At 43.0% G+C, this 16537-nt stretch overlaps 1 protein-coding gene and 1 pseudogene across 2 annotated transcripts; one reads left to right on the plus strand and one right to left on the minus strand.

The window, feature by feature from the left end:
* Window positions 1-4166: 4166 nt before the first annotated feature.
* On the minus strand, window positions 4167-9623 carry LOC147609071 (uncharacterized; annotated as a pseudogene).
* Window positions 4787-14990, plus strand: LOC147609072 (uncharacterized). 2 transcript variants are annotated; one of them, XR_015264388.1, is made up of 4 exons: window positions 4787-5102; window positions 10346-10426; window positions 13393-13600; window positions 13703-14990. XR_015264388.1 is itself a non-coding variant. In XM_086788664.1 (2 exons), the coding sequence occupies exon 1, from the start codon at window positions 10887-10889 to the stop codon at window positions 12786-12788; it is 1902 nt and encodes a 633-aa protein (XP_086644790.1). In that variant the 5' UTR covers window positions 10877-10886; the 3' UTR covers window positions 12789-13600; window positions 13703-14990. The 2 variants fall into 2 exon arrangements, 1 of the variants encoding a protein (XP_086644790.1); XM_086788664.1 differs by lacking the exons at window positions 4787-5102; window positions 10346-10426 and having other exon boundaries at window positions 10877-13600.
* Window positions 14991-16537: the final 1547 nt, after the last annotated feature.

Consider the following 16537-nt stretch of genomic DNA (forward strand, 5'->3'; position numbering starts at 1 on the left):
ACAATGCATGACCAAATGGATAAAGGCGCAGGTGCACAAATGAGAATAGACACATTGTGGAGACAAACGAGGGAGCCGGGTGGCATGAGATCTAGATGAATCAAAGGTGGTGACATGGGTTAAAGTGGAAGAATTGAGATTTTTTTAGAAGACTCTCCAAGATGCAGTGGTTTGTGTTACCACCACTAGAAGAGAGAGAAGAAGCCAGACTGTAGTTCAGGGGTCTCTTGTAGTTCTGTTAATAGTTGCAGGCGAGAGTCCCTGCATATTTTCAAGTTAGCACAAGAGAAGACAATGCAGTGAGGGAGGATTTGGGTGGATCAGAGCAGAAGGTGGCTGAAGATTAGAGAAGTGGCCTAGAAGTGTGTCCTTGGGTTCTTTGGGTAGCCCTTGTGTTAGAGTCATGGTTCAATCTAGTCATCTTCAATTGTAGCTGTTAAAGTGGAAGCTTGGAAGTGCGATCTCGCACAGGTCTACCAAAGGGAGATCCTTGAGTTTCCTTGATGTTTTCTTATTATGTTGGTGCCCATGTTCAGGGTTGTTGAAACAATGTTGTTTTTGTCAAATTCTTGTTAGTTGAATTGATGTTCCAATTGTGATGAAGGTGTTGTTTTCTTTGAGTTTATAGAGATGAAGCTTTTGTGTATGTTAGTCTGAGGACTGGGGAACAGTTTTTGAGACAACGCTGGCTCAATCACCATCTGCTGAGAAGGTTCAATGTCATTTGTGTGTTAATTGAGCTTCAGTATAATCAAATGTGGGTATAGAGGGCTTGCCCTGGCTTGTTTGAGTTTGGGAGAAGTATTTGTGGGTCACAGCTGACAATTAGAGTAGTTAGCTGATAACAATTAGATGGGATTGAAGTCTAAAGGATGTTTCTGGGGAAATTGTAGGTCAGCTATTGTTAGTCGAGTGACTATGGGGTTGTACTCTTACTTAGTTTGAATGTCTTGAGGGTGTAGAGTTGGCTTCGGATGTAGAGGAGAAGAAACCTGAGTCATGTCAGTATAGTTAGTTGGACAGATAGTCAGTTCTGAGGAGGCAAATTTGATGGGGAGTGTAGTAGTAGTCTCCTATAAAAACACAACGTAGCTTGAATTTCTCTAAGGTGATAAGAAGCATCCTGCTCTAGGGTCATAAGAAGCCTTGACCAAATGGTGTGATACTAGGAAATCACTGGCTATCTTTACAAGAAGATCTCGCTATAAACTCATGTCCCTTGTCAATCAGGTATAATGCTTGCCTAATTTATGAACGATCACTTATTACATCAAGGCTAGATCATCTCAAGAAGGACATCTATGAAAAGAATCATCAATATCTTATGCCTCATCATCATGATAAGTTTGTGGTGTTTACAAGTGGGAGAACCACCACACCCACTATCCATAGAGTAATGGGAAGTCTATGTCATGTTATGAAGCTATCACCAAGAATGACAAGGTTCTCAATCTTCTTTCACCTCCCATATTGGACCAGGATAAAGATAAATCATCTTCGTGAACTAATGCACATATTCAAGAATGTGGCATCCAACATTTGGGACCATTTGATTGGTAAGAAGGATACTCTAGGAGCATGGGAAGACTTGAAGTTCATAGGTCATTTTGAAACAAGGCTAGAAGGAAGCATGGTAGAGCGTTGGTTGGTGCAAGAATCTCTAGTATCTTTCACGAGAGCATCCCACCATGCATCAATTATGGAGCAATGGGCATGATGAGTGAATGGTGTCGCATGTAGCAACATACAAAGAAAGACCAAGGAGGATGGATAGGGAAATGAAACACAAGGTAAATATATTTTGTATAGTGATGTCATCACAAAGTGGGTGGAAAGGTATGAAGAGGAAAAAAGGGCAAGAATTGAGGAGAGAAGGGCTTTTAAGAGACATCACAGATGCTTGACATATCCAAAAAACCTAGAGCTACTTTGATAAAGTTCATAGAAGCATAGATTTCTCTTATGTAATGGATACCTCTCTCATGATATTGAATAGCCCTCATAACGTTGAGGCACAATGCTTGTGAACCAATGCTCATTACATCAAGGACATAACATCTCAAGAAGGCCATCTATGAAAATCATCACCGATTCTCCTGCCCATGATTAGAAGTTGGTGGCATTTATAAAAGGAGTAACACCACACCTTTGTGTCATGATTTAGAGAAAAATGTGTCAGAAGCCATCACCAAGAATGACAAGGTGCTCAATAAATCATCTTGTAGACCTAATGCACATATTCTAGAATGTGGTATCCAAAATTTTAGACCACTTGATTGGCGCAAGAAGGATACCTTGGGGGCATGGAAATACTTAAAGTTCATAGGTCATTTAGAAATCAATCTAAAAGGAAGCATAGCATAGGATTGGTTGGTGCAATAATCTATAGTATACATCTCGGAGTATCTTTCACGACTTGATCCCACCATGCGTCGATAGTGGGAATGGTGTCGCATGTAGCAACATGCAAATGAAAACCAAGGAGGATGGATAGGGCAATGCAACACAAGAAGGTAAATATATTTTGTATGAACTCAATAGTGACATCATGACAAAGTGGGTGGAAACTAGGTATAAAGAGGTAAATAGGGAAAGATTTGAGGAGAGACGGGCTTTTAAGAGACATCAGAGACACTGGGCCATATCCAAAAAACCTAGAGCTACTTCCAAAAGATTGCGATATCGAATGGCTATATGAAGAGGGAATGGCAATATGTGTTATACAAATTGCTCTTGAATCAAGAATGATATTTCAAAATGAGAGGATTAAGGAGCTCATGCACAAACTGGTGGAAGTAGATCAAGATGTGGATAAAGTAGAAGAACAATAGATAGCGCCAATTACCAATCAAGTAGATGGTTCCCACGTCCAAGATGATGAAGAAAATGCATCTGAAGATACTATTGATGCTATACAAATTGCTCCTCGATCAAGAATGATTCTTAAAAATGAGGAGGTTGAGGAGCTCATGGATGATGAGCTAGTGGAATTAGATCAAGATGCCACATCCAAGGTGATGCTCCAAACACATTAGAAGATGCTAGTGATGTAAAGGGTGAAGATTCCACTAGTGGAATAGATCTTTCTGTTGATATTGGGGCCATAGAAGATGCTAGTGATGTAGAGGTTGAAGAATCCACAAATGGAATAGATCTCTTTGTTGATATTAGGGCCATGGATCTTGATACAAACTCATTGGCATGTATGGATTTGATTCAAGACATAATCACTGAATGGAAACCCTAAGTGATCACACCAATACATATATTTTATTGTTGTATAATTTTTCATAGTTTTTGGCTTGAAAAATTTAAGTAAAATTTGTATAATAATAATAATAATGTATTGCTTGCAACATTAGTCTCTCTTCCTGTTGGGTTTGAAGATTATCCTAGGGTTTCAAGGTTCTGATCATCTCGAGTTTGGGGGCCTATCCCATGGTTTTGGGGCTAAAAATGCGACTATAAACATGGCTTAGCCATGTATATGATTGCATTTATAACCGTGCTCGTACCACGAGATGACAACCACTTCTCACACTTCCTTCTTTTTCTAAGTTATGCGGGGTTAAGTTTCTTGGGTAGACCCCCCATTCTCTTGTAGTGGATCCAATGCCTCTTATAAGATAGCGGAAGACGTGAAATCCTAAGGAGCCGACATCAAGTCACATAAGTATGGACAACAAAAAAGTTGGAAAACATGCAAAATCAAGAACTAACCTTCAAGCTACCTCGATGTCAAGACAAACACTTCTCAGCTCACTTGTGGAGAGATCGTGAGATTCCCCAAAATTAGACAAAAAAGAAGCTACATAATAAAAACATTCTCTATAGTTATATGCTAGGGCCTTAGAGAAATAAAGCTAGTATTTAATGTGAAATTTTCGTAATAATAATTGATGTGAAGCAATGATGTTTTGTGAGTCCCAATTTAGTAGCTATGATTTTCTAAGTAGAACATTACTTATTGTTGAGGTGATACCTCATGATGTGGGATCCATGCTTACCAGAACTAGCGACAGCAATAAAGAATAAAGAATACTTACATCCGGACGTATAGAATGGCCTAGGTTATTGAAGAAAAAAGCAACGCCTAAGGTGAAGGTTCTTGGTTATTAAAGGAAAAAGGCAATGAGTGCAAGACAGCAGGCATGCCAACAAGTGGTCTAGTAGTAGAGGTCGAGATCAAAGGAGAGTATCCATCGGGCAGGCATAACCGGCACGAGCTCGGCGAGGCGACTGGTGACGAGGCCGCGCGCGAGGAGGAAGTCGCCGGTTCCGCCAACGACGGTGAGGGTGCGCACTTTCTGGGACTCCACGATTTGGCCCATGATGGTGAGGGTGCCCTTGTAGGTGCCGTCGTCGATGGTGGCGGTGAAGGTATGGAAGAGCACGAAGCCTTTCTGGCTGTCCAGCACGTAGAAGCCCTGCGCCACCCCAGCCGACGCCGAGCGGTTGGAGGCGCCCAGCGTCAGTGGGGCCTCGAAGGTGGCCACCACGCCGAAGGAGAAGGGGTTGGAGAACACTGCATAAATTTGGTAACCACCTTGTAACCAAAGGCCAAAAAAGTTACCAATTGTAACCCGAGCTCCAATTGGAGTTACCATTTGGTAACTTGGCTTGGGGATCGAGTTACATAATGGTAACTCAAGGTTTCAAATAAGCTACCATTTGGTAACTTATATTTTTGGAATAATTACCATTAAAATTTATATATATATATATATATATATATATATGTAACTTCTAACCGGGCAGGCCAATATACTTTGGCTTTGAAGTTTGAATTCACTAAATTAATTTAACTTCATATTTGTGAAACTTCAAACGATGCAATTTGAAAACCCTCAGTTTCGTAAAAGAGCGCCATCAACCTTGCGAGCTCTTTCCCTCTATTTCTCTGCAAGCTGCGCATGACCTCAGCCCTCACCCTCCTGTATTCTACGATCCCACCTTTGCCAGGCGCCCTCTATTTCTCTGCAAGCTGCGTATGACCTCAGCCCTCACCCTCCTGTATTCTACGATCTACCCAGAGTCCACCTCCGTCTCAACTCTCAACGTGTGCACCTTTGCCAGGCGCCCTCGAGTCTCGACCTTGCTAGGTACATTGCTCTTATTTCTCCTAAATTCTAATTCTTATTCAAAAGCTTATGTGATGTTTGCCTGTCAACAACAGTGTGTAAAGTGTTTGTTTTTTTTCTTTTTGAAACATAGCTATGTCCATCCTTGTCAATATTTTGCTTTCTTTATTTTTGAAACATACCATTAACATTACAGTGTGTTTGCTTTTTTAATTTCTGAAACATAGTAATGGTAAGTCCCTATCAACCTTATGTTTTGCTTTCTTTTTTAACATTGGTATGCACATTGCATATCAATCGCATATCAATCAGGCAAGCATCATATTTAACAAAAAGAAAATAAATAGGGAGGTATTGGCTATTATTTCTTGTTGGAGCACTCTACATATTACCTTTGATTTTATCTATAAACACCATCAAAAGTAGCATGACATAAGTAGTACAAGAGGGAAGCTTTACTAGGCTTTAACCAACGAGGACATTACATACAGTTGATTGTTGGCCATAGTAGTGAATTATTAGTGGTCGTGCACCATTTGTGTAGTAGGGGTCATATGACATGAGGTTGCCATCCGCAACATCAAAATAGGGATAGCCATGTGCTATGAAGGAGAACGCACAAGGCTTGCAAGAGAGGGTGAGCGGGTGTAGCGGCCAACCCTGACATGAGCTCCATCTGAGGGGGTCATCAGAGGTGCAGAGAGTTGCCACTTGAAGGACTTGCAACATCTTAACCCTCCAAGTCCCATCTGATATGGCAGGGTCGAGAATGTCGGCCACTCTGCCTTTCTTGATCATCTGCCTTACCCAGCCCACCAAATTCCCCCCTTCAACCTCCTTGAAATCTGCCCCTGTTGGCTCCTTACCTGTCAAGAGCTCAAGCAAGATCACCCCATAGCTGTACACATCCCCCTTTGTTGTGGACCTCCAGCTTTGCCCATATTCAGGAGGTATGTAACCAAAAGTCCCTGCAATGTCAGTGCTGACATGGGTCTCACATGCACTAATGAGGCGTGCCAACCCGAAATCTGCCACTTAGGCTCGAAGTCAGCATCTAGAAGTATGTTGCTTGCCTTCACATCCCTGTGGATAATATGTGGGATGAATCCATGGTGCAGAAAGGCCAGCCCCCGTGCTGCACCCGAAGCAATCTTGAACCTCTTGCCCCAATCCAAGACTTCCAAGGCATCAGCTCTGTTTCTGAGCCATAGATCTAAGCTTCCATGGATCATGTAATCATAGACAAGGAGCTTCTCATCCCCAAATGAGCAATAACCCAAGAGGGGAACTAGGTTTCTATGCTTCACCTTGCCCAGTGTCTCCATTTCAGCTAAGAATTCTCTATTTCCTTGCATGCCTTCTGGCCCCAGCTTCTTGATGGCAACCGTTCTCCCATCTGGAAGCACAGCTTTGTACACTGTGCCAAACCCCCCATCTCCAATGATGTTGGCCTTGCAGAAGTTGTCGGTGACACGGAGAATGTCGGCAAGAGTGAGCCTCAGAAGAGGCCTCTCAAACATGGCAACGTTGATGCTGAGGGGCTCCTTCTGCATCTTGCTCGCAAGCAAGCACATGTTGGGATCCAAGGGCCTATTCAACTTCTTATTCTCATCTGCCAACTCCGATGCAACCTCTTGCTTTAGCATCCTCCATCTAGCTAAGACAAACATCAAGCATAGGACTGCAATGGTGCTGCCCACTGCAATGCCAAGGATGGCACCTGTGCTCAAGAGCGGGGTGGATGGCTGGCTGTTCCCTTGGCACCCAACATCAATGACATTACCACACAATGCTTCATTTGCTGCAAAAGATCCAGCACTGAAATTCTTGCAAATTCCACTATAAGGGATTTCCCCAACCAGGATATTGCTAGAAGCATTGAAGTACTCCAGCTCTGTGAGGCTACAGAGATCCAAAGGGATAGGCCCATGTAGCTGGTTCCCAGACAAGTCTAGATACAGAAGCTGAGAAAGGGCTCCAATCTTTGCAGGGATGTTGCCATTCAAACCATTATGATGCAGATCAAGATAAGTTGCCCGCTTAAATTCCCAATTTCTTCAGGAATGGGTCCACTTAAGGCGTTACAGCTGAGATTAAGTATACCCATCTCCTGCCATACTGATTCTTCAGATAACAAAATCTCAAGACCACCATCAAGCTGATTTCCCTGGAGATACAGGCCAATTATACTGCTCAGCTCCACCCATGCCAGGGGTATCTCACCTGCGATTCCATTCTGGCTCAAATCTAGATGTTGAAGTGCTGCCAGCTTCCCTAGCTCACTAGGTAGAGGGCCAGTCAGCCTGTTTCCAGAGAGGTTCATGCTAACCAAGCTGTGTAGTTCACTGAACACTGGAGGAATTTCACCCGTGAGCTCATTGAAGGCTAGATTTAGGCCTTGAAGCTTCTTCAAGCCTCCCAGCTGCTCTGGCAGGCCCCCACTTAAAAGATTACTGGACAGATCAACATTTGTTAAGTTGGTCAAATGTGCCATGTGCAGTGGTATGGCACCAGAAAACTGATTTTGATTCAAGTACAGTTCCACCACCATAATGCAATCCCCAATGGATGCCGGTATGCTCCCTGACAAAGAGTTCCAAGAGAGATCAAAGTAGCCATGGTGTTGCACATAGCTTGAGGTTGGGATTGAGGTCTGCTGGAACCCAAAGCAAACCTCCGGTGGGATAGGGCCAGAGAGGCTGTTATGTGAAAGAACTAGGCATTCCAGATTGATTAGTTTCCCAATATGTCTTGGGATTAGCCCTGATAGCTGATTAGATCCAAGATCAAGAGTTGTGAGCTGCACACAATTGAACAGCTCTGCTGGGATGAAGCCTTGGAGGCGGTTTCCATGCAAAAAAAGCACTTGCAAGTTCACAAGCTTACCAATTTCCTTCGGGATGACACCCTCTAGTTGGTTGAAGCTCAAGCCTAGATGCTGCAAAGGCATGAGGTTACCCACGAGAGGGGGCAATTCACCCACAAGGTAGTTGTTGCTGGCCTCAAACCCAAGCAGGGTAGTGGAGCTCCACAGCTCATCTGGTATGGACCCTGTGAAATTATTGGATGCAAGCTCAATAATGACGAGAGGAAGTTTTGCAAAGTAGGCAGGAATAGTGCCAGCAAGCTGGTTGTTGTCCAAATGTAATTCAGTGAGATTTGTGCAGTCCCTGAATGTGTCTGTGAGGGTGCCCATGAAGCTGTTGCCTTGCAAAGACAGATTCTGAAGGGCTCTGGCATTGCAGAGCTCTGATGGAATAGGGCCAGTGAGCTGATTATCCTCAACAGATAGTGACGTGAGTGAAGAGCAGTTCCCAAGCTCAGGGATGAGCCTTCCAGTCAAGCTGTTGGAGCCAACCAGAATGTTATACACAAACTTCCAGCTCCCCAGCCATGGCGGAAGAGGGCCACTGAGCTTGTTTCTCTCAACTGAGAAGGCAATCAGGGATTGAAGATTTCTTAATGAGTCTGGTATTGGGCCAGAGAGAGCATTGAATGACAGCATGAGGGTCGCCAAGTTGGTGCAGTTGCCCAACCCAGATGGGATGGACCCATTTAGGAGATTGTTGGACATGGAGAGTATCCTCAGATTCCTAAGGTTTCCAATGCTCTCTGGCAATGGTGATGCGATGATGTTGCTGGAAAGTTCTATCTTCTCCAGACTATAGAGCTGGCCAAGCCCATCAGGCAGAGGCCCTGTCAGATTATTGTCTGAAGCAGACAAGCTCATCAGGTTTCCTAAGGCGCCTATTTCCACTGGCAGATGGCCGATCAACTTATTATGATTGAGAATCAAATCAGTCAAGCTCTTCATCTTGCCAATCTCTGCAGGTATGGAGCCATCGATGGAGTTGTTACTCAAGTCCATGTACTGCAAGCTGGTCAGATTCCCAAGCTCAGGTGGAAAAGTAGAGGAGATAATGTTGTTACTTAAGTCAAGTATGAGCAGAAGAACAGCTTGGCCCAGCTCAGGAGGAAGGCTAGTGAAGCTGTTGGAGCTCAAGTCAAGGAATGTGAGCTTTTCAAGGTGATCAATTTCAGGAGGGATGGGGCCTGTCAAGGAGTTTGATTCCAGATCTAGGCTTTGCAAGTGTGCTAGGGAGCCTATTTGGGGAGGGAGGTTACCACCAAAAGAGTTGAAACCTAAGGCTAACTGCTTCAAATTCATGAGATTGCCTATTTGGGAAGGGAGTTCACCTGAGAGGAGGTTTTGGCTCAGATCAAGGTTCTCTAAATTGATCAAATTGAAGATCGTAATGGGGACCTCTCCTGTGATGCTGTTGAAGCTAATGTTTAAGGACTGTAAGCTGACTAGATTTCCAAGCTGTGGGGAGATGGTGCCCTTGAGCTGCATTCCATACAGTTGGAGAGAGGTTACAGTTGGGCCTGTGCACGCCACCCCAGTCCACGCACATGGAGTTGTTGAGCTTTGACCCAATTTGTCAAAGCCTCAGCTTGCTGCAGGTTTGCTTTGAAGGCTAGGAGAGCCTCCATCTCTAATTCTCCTCCTTGAACCAAGAGAGCTGATAGAATGCAGACAAAAAAAGCAAAGGCAAGAAGTTTGAGAAAATTTGAAGCAAGGGAGATTCTAGTTGTATGCCTTGTGTGTGTGTGTGTGTGTGAGAGAGAGAGAGAGAGAGAGAGAGAGAGAGAGAGAGAGAGGATCCCTTAGGTGGGCATATCAGATGGGAGTACTCTCTCTCGAGATGGTTCATCCTCCACTCATCACATTTTGCACCATGATCGACACACAATCAGAGACCTAGAGTCCACATTCATGTCTGACAGTTTGTATACTGCATGAGCAGGCCGGATCCAGCACTCATGGAGATCGCTATACTTAGGGTATATATAAGATATGATCTTTTCCGCGAGAGCGAGAGAGAGAGAGAGAGAGAGAGAGAGAGAGAGAGCTACTGCACATCCTGGGAGGTACTAGAACATGTGTGCATACATTCATAACCTCCTGCAAGATATACTATCTTCCCTACTGAACGTATATAGATACTTCTGGTGATCTGGCGCATCAACACGGCTCACACTGATTTGACATACTGTCTTACATGGTGCTCATATATGTCTGCCAGGTCTATGGTGAAGTGGATGGTGGGGGTAGGCTCAAAGGATACCATGTGAGGAGCTGAAGAAGCTTATGATAGTGATAGGTATGTATGGTCTAGTCCTATCGAGTGAAGCATAATTAAATGCTTGCATGAAATATTGATAAGATAAAAAAACTAAGTTTTTTATCACAAAATGTGCAGGTGACCCTCTTATGGTTCTTTGAAAGATTCATGTTTTGCGTGAGAAGATATCTGCATAAGAAGATATGGCTGGAAGCAAAGGTAATCATGCTTTAACTTTGACCAGCCTGCTGCCTCTTGTGTCTTGTCTACCGTTTTTTTTGTGTTTGCATATTTATGTAGAATCTTGTCAACAGGAACTTTTAAACAATTGAATTTGAAGAGCGGGATTTTAGCACGCTCACCTCTAGTCCCTTCGGAGGTGCAAAAATCTGAGCAAGATGCACGATGCAATCAAATGTTTGCAGAGTTATTTGGAGAAATGTCATCTACTTCCGAAGGGAACGATGAGCTTTTGGCTGAGATAGAAGAAAGTAATGAAGCCACAGAAGCTAGTACCTCAAAGCCAAAGGTTGGATCAAAAAGAAAGTTCAGAGACTCTTGGAGGTTTTTTCACGGTTGGGTGCTGCCAGATTCCAAAAATGGTGAATTAGTTGTGAAATGCCAGGTCTGTATAGCAGCAAAGAAAAGAAACAAATTTGCAACCACAGGATCAGATGTTATGCACCTTGCAGCATTCAGAAAACATGAAAGTACGAATCAGCACCAAAGTGCTGAGAGGATAAAAGAGAAGCTTCTAAAAAGTGGAGGACAAATAGTTGGAGCAATGGATACAGGCTTGCAAAGAAGTGGGGAAGTTTACAGGTCTCAAGTCATAAGTGTTATGCAGGCAGTTTACTATAAAGCTTTAGAAGGAAAGAGCTTGCATGGTATCCCAAGGCTTATAGAATTCTTAAGATTCATGCAGACACCTTTTATCCCTATTAGTGATAGTTATGGGACTTATGGAAATGCTATGGCTGCAAGGGAGATGCTACAGGCTATCTGTGATTATGTAAGAGGTGAATTACTAACAAAGCTGAGAAGAAGTCAATTTTTCTCTTTGTCCATCGATGAAAGCACAGATCGACGCCTGGAGAAGCACTTGATTGTTTATGTGACTTACTTAACATCACAACTTGAGGTTGAGGTGAATTTTTTGCAGCTATTGGAAATAGAACAGGCTGATGCTGAAACAATTTACAATAGCATCGTTAAGCTCTTCAAGGATTTGAAGCTCGACACAAGAAGATTTGTCGCCATTGCCACTGATGGTTGTAGCACCATGACAGGGAAGAAAACAGGTGTAGTGGCTAGATTGAAAAGGTTGTTTCCCTCTCTAATTGCTGTTCATTGCATTGCACATAGAGAGGCATTAGCTGCCAAAGATGCTGTTGATCAATTTCTAGAATTGGAGTATATGGACAAATTAGCAGGAAAAGTATACACTTGGCTGGGAAAATCTAGTAATCGACATGCTGAATTTTCAAAGCTTTTGAAAGAGTTTCAAGTCCATGACTTGAAAATTCTACAACTTCACAGTGTTCGATGGCTTTCAAGAGGTTTGGTTATGGCCAGAATTGTAGAGGTAATGCCAGCTATATTGGAACTTTGGAAAGCAAATAATCATCCAGATTATGGGAATATGCTGCTTTATCAAGTTCAGTTTTTATTTCACTACCTTGCTGATGTTTTGGAGCAATTGAACATACTGAGCAAAGTTTTTCAGGAAAACATCGTTGATGTTTCAACGCTTGGAGCAAAGTTTCAAAAAACCAAAAACATATTACAAACCAGGTACTTGGACCCGCAAAGTGAGTTTGCCAAAGACTCAATGAGGCTTAATAAATTCATGAAGGGCACAAGCTCCATTGGATTCATGGGGTTTGAAACATTAGGTGGCGGCATTAAAAGTTTTCCCATCACCTGGAGATCAATACATGATCAGGTAACGGGAGAAAATGTTGAAAATGCTGAATCTGGATCACTTGAAGACTGTAAGAACATAGCAAAGCAACACGTGCAACGTCTTCTTCAAGCTTTAGACACTAGACTTGAGGACCTTGAAGTATTCAAGGCTATGAAATTTTTTGAGCCAGTTGGGTATCCAGATATTGCAGGAAGACGAGGTGAATCAACTTCTACATGGTTGAAGACTCTTTTCGAGCATTTTAGTGCTGGAGGAGCAGATTCCTCAACATGTTATGCTGAAAGAGAAGGCTTTGTGGAGACCTTGTACAATGCTTGTCCTCACAAAAGTATGCTTGGTGCCTGGAGATATTGCATTTCAGATGTGAGTTACTCAAAAGATGGGCTTCTAAAAGGAAAGTGGTTTGAAGACTTTCCTACAATAATGAGATTGTGGCAAAGGATTTTGGTTGTTCCGGTGAGTACGGCAACCTGTGAAAGAGGGTTTTGGAAACAAAATGAAGTGAAATCAAAGCTAAGAAGCGACTTGCATCTTGACACATTGGATGCTCATATGATGATTTCTATGACAAGGATTCCATACGAGAAGGTGGACTGGAAAAGAGTGGAACAAATATGGAAAGCGTTAAAGGAGCACGGGCGAAGGCCATGGTAGATAGCATGAGGAATCAGTTCAAGACATAAAACAATTCAAATTTTTGTATCTTTGCTTGAGTTATTTTGCTTCATCGTAACTCTAGCATCATTTTTTTTCCAGCAAGTTTGAAGCAAAATAACTCCAGCATCATTTTTTGTCGAGAAAGTTCTACATTGAACTACATACGAGGAGCTTAGAGGGAACAAACATCAAGTCTTCACGAACATAATAATTTTTGTGCATTTATCTGATTATTATTTTTTGTATGTAATGAGTCAGCTCCTTACCCAATGTATTATGTCTCACCCAATGTATTATGTGCTTACCATTCCACAGAACTTGTATCTCTTTTGAGCTTCTTTTTGTTGTCTCAAGATAATTTGATGCTCTTGGTTGTTGTTTTGTGCCACAATAATCTCGTGATTCACATCTATATATGACCTGAGCAATCCATGAGCGTTGCATTGTAGGGTATAGCCATTGTCAGCCTCTTATCTCCCTATTTCTACCTCTATGTTGAAATAGGGAGATAAGAGGGAGACAATGGCTATACCCTATGATGCTGCTCGGGGTGCCCAACGTGGGAGACTTCATCCCCACCTTGGCGTGGATGGATCTGCAGGGCTGGGAAAGGAGGATGAAAGCCGTGGGGAAGAAGATGCAGCAAGTGATGGGGAAGATTATCCAGCAGAGGAGGAGGGCTGAGAACTACGTGAGGAGTGGGCCAGATCGCCTTGAGGATCTGTTGGACGTGTTGCTGGAGGTGGTGTCAACTGAGGCGTAGAAGGCCAATTCTAAAGTGCAAATAACCGACAACAGCAGTCATAATGGTAAGATTACTAGAAGCTGGAGTTGTAAACTTGTATATGACTGTAGATTAGTGAATTTCTATCAATTACACTTGATGCAATCGCGGCTTGTGTCTTTTACAGGATATGTACTTGGGGAGAGCTGGTACAATTTGTAGTGGACTGGGCTCTTGTTGAGTTGCTGCGACACCCCGAGGTTCTAAAGGGAGTGCAGGAGGAGCTAGATAGGGTGGTAGGAAGAGAGCAGCGAGCTGCCATACCTGCGGGCAGTGGTTCTGAAGGGAGTGTAGGAGGAGCTAGATAGGGTGGTTCCTGGTAGGAAGAGAGCGGCTGGTGGACAAGCTACCAAACCTGCAGGTAGGTTCCGAATGCACCCAATGGCACCTTTGCTAGTGTCATGGGAGCCTCGTAGGCTTGCACATGGTTGGCTATGATCAGGCCGGTATATGCGCCTATGTAAACAAGTATGCCATTGGCAGGGACCCCAACACGTGGGAGCAACCCCTCTCCTTCTAACCTGAGAGGTAATTTCTAGGTAGCAAAGTGGAGGAGACGGGCCACCATTTCCAGCTCGTGCACTTTGGCAGTGGTGGCAGGAGGTGTTGCTCAACTTGCATCTCTGCCGTAAACACGCACCAAAACAATTCTTCTCTGATTCTTCCCCTGTTTGGGCTGCACATTCATGGCCTTCACCTCATCAGCGTTTCCATCAGCTTCATCATGTTCACGATTAATCCTCGAAACACTCCAGGATCACTCATAAACTGTGATTGCTTTTGTTTTTAATGGTAGGTGCATTCAAAGAATCCGTTCAATTAAGTGCTATGTTATGTTAAGAAAAGAGCTCTCATATTTATCTTTGATATTGTGTGAATTTGTCATTTGTTTTATGTCTTTTTGATTGTTAGTGTGTACCCAATACAAGTGCCTTTTTATTATGAATTGGTATGCTTGCAAGGTTAAGCAAAGAGGTGTCTTGTTTGTACTCTGAGTGTTTATTTTTTTAGAAGTTCTTTGTTGAGCTTGATTTGAATTAACCATAGAATGTTACAAACTGAGGCCGCAACTGATTCCTACCAAGGCTAGAAGAGATAGACAAAGTTTTTCTATGGAGTTCTACCAATCGAGGATAAAAGTGCTTTGAGTGTTTAGTGTATGCAAGGTTAGGAGGTTACATAATATTGAAATTGTGTAGTAATGTGTTTGATATGTTAAAGAAGATCGCTTAAGTCTCTCTTTTTCATGTTCCAGGTTGGTAAAAGACATCTTGAAGAATAAATTTTATCGACTACATTGAAGAGAGAGAGTGTGAGAGAGAGAAAAAAGGAGAAGAAGATAGAGAGTAGAGAAGAGAGAAGAACAAGAAGAGAAGAAGAATATAACTTTGAAGCTTTCTAGGAACACTCGTGACTCGTGAGTCGTGAAGAGACCAAAGCGATCTATCATCTAACCAGAGAGAGAGAGAGAGAAAGAGAACCTACACGGCAGGGAGTTTTACTAGTATAACTAAGACTAACATTGGATGGTTCATTGAAAGACGGAGAGCACATATTCTAGAGGGGCTAGGTAGAGAGTATAGGTAGGGCATAGGGCTGCCTATTTTAGGCAAGTTGAGCAAGAAGATTTGGAGCAAGCAAAACCAAATAAAAATTTTGAAACTCTATAAATTTTTCAAGTATACTATGCTTGAAGGTTTTGATTTTGTTACCACATGGTAACTGGAGGATTTGAATTAGTTACCATATGGTAACCAAAGGTTTTGAATTTGTTACCAGTGGTAATTTTAAAGAAATTTCAAATTTATGCAGTGTTGGAGAAGTTGCCCGGAGGGGGCGAACTGTACACCGAGGTGAAGTAGGTGTTATTCACGGCCGTGCTGTACACGGTGTTGTGGAGGTAGAATCTGTAGTGGGACGGCCCGGCGGCGGCCTTGATCTTCTTCTTGTAGCAAGACGCCGGCGTGGCATTGAAGCTGATGAGCGCCAGTAGCAGGCATGATACGAGGAGCCAGCGGCGGCGGCGGCTGGCCATATTGCGGGGGGCTTTTCAATACAGCGGTGATCACACAAGAGTACCTCGCAGGATTACTTGGGAAAATCCAAGACAGTCGGATTATCGATAGTAGAGCTGAGCTGATGAGATGAGGAGGAGTAGATCTGACGGGTCCTATAAAAACACAACGCCGCTTGACCTGCTCTAAGGTGCGCTGAATGTATTATATGCCAATAAGTCAGCATGCACGACGTCGTGCGTACGGTAAATGTTATTATGTTTATCAATTCGATTTACCACTACACGAAAGACCTAAGTCTATAATGAGCGGTATATGATCAAATCCATGGTGTTAAAGCGTTGAGTTGGTGTGTAGCATGTGGATCCCATCGTACATAGAAGCATTCTCCAAAATCTCACTTGCGTTTGCACTAAGCTTACCATTCTACTAATCCAATGGTGCAGAAATGGGCTTGTAGCCAACCAAACCATATTTCGTCATACTGTCTCTGTGAGTCATAGCCATATTCCCTCAGGCGTCCTGATAACCTTAATGCCAAGAAAGTATCTCAACAGATCTCAACTCACGCAAATCCTTCATGTCAAACTTCTTCAAGAGACCCTTTCAATTCTCAACTTCCTCTTCATTGTCACCCCCAATAATCAAGTCATCCACATAGATGGTGATGACTACAATCCCCTTTGCACATAGAGTGAATGGTAAGCCTCTATCTCATAGGTTCAAGCCAATGGTGATAAGATACTATGCAGTCTTATGATGCCATGATCTGAGTGTCTACTGTAAGCCATACAAAGCTTTACATAGCTTTCACACATAGTCAGCGTGACTCAAATCCTCATAACCATGTGGCTATTCCAAATGTACTTCTTCTTGCAACTCGTCATGTAAGAACGTATTCTTTACATCCATTTGATATAAAACCGTAACTATTAATGCAGCCCCTA

The sequence above is a fragment of the Cibotium barometz genome, chromosome 52, assembly GCF_041138505.1.
Source record: "Cibotium barometz isolate CiBa-2024 chromosome 52, ASM4113850v1, whole genome shotgun sequence".
NCBI classification, from domain to species: Eukaryota; Viridiplantae; Streptophyta; class Polypodiopsida; order Cyatheales; family Cibotiaceae; genus Cibotium; species Cibotium barometz.

What these genes read in the sequence shown, in the direction of transcription:
- LOC147609072 (XM_086788664.1), top strand. Translation starts at nt 10,887, where the DNA reads ATGCACCTTGCAGCATTCAGAAAACATGAAAGTACGAATCAGCACCAA.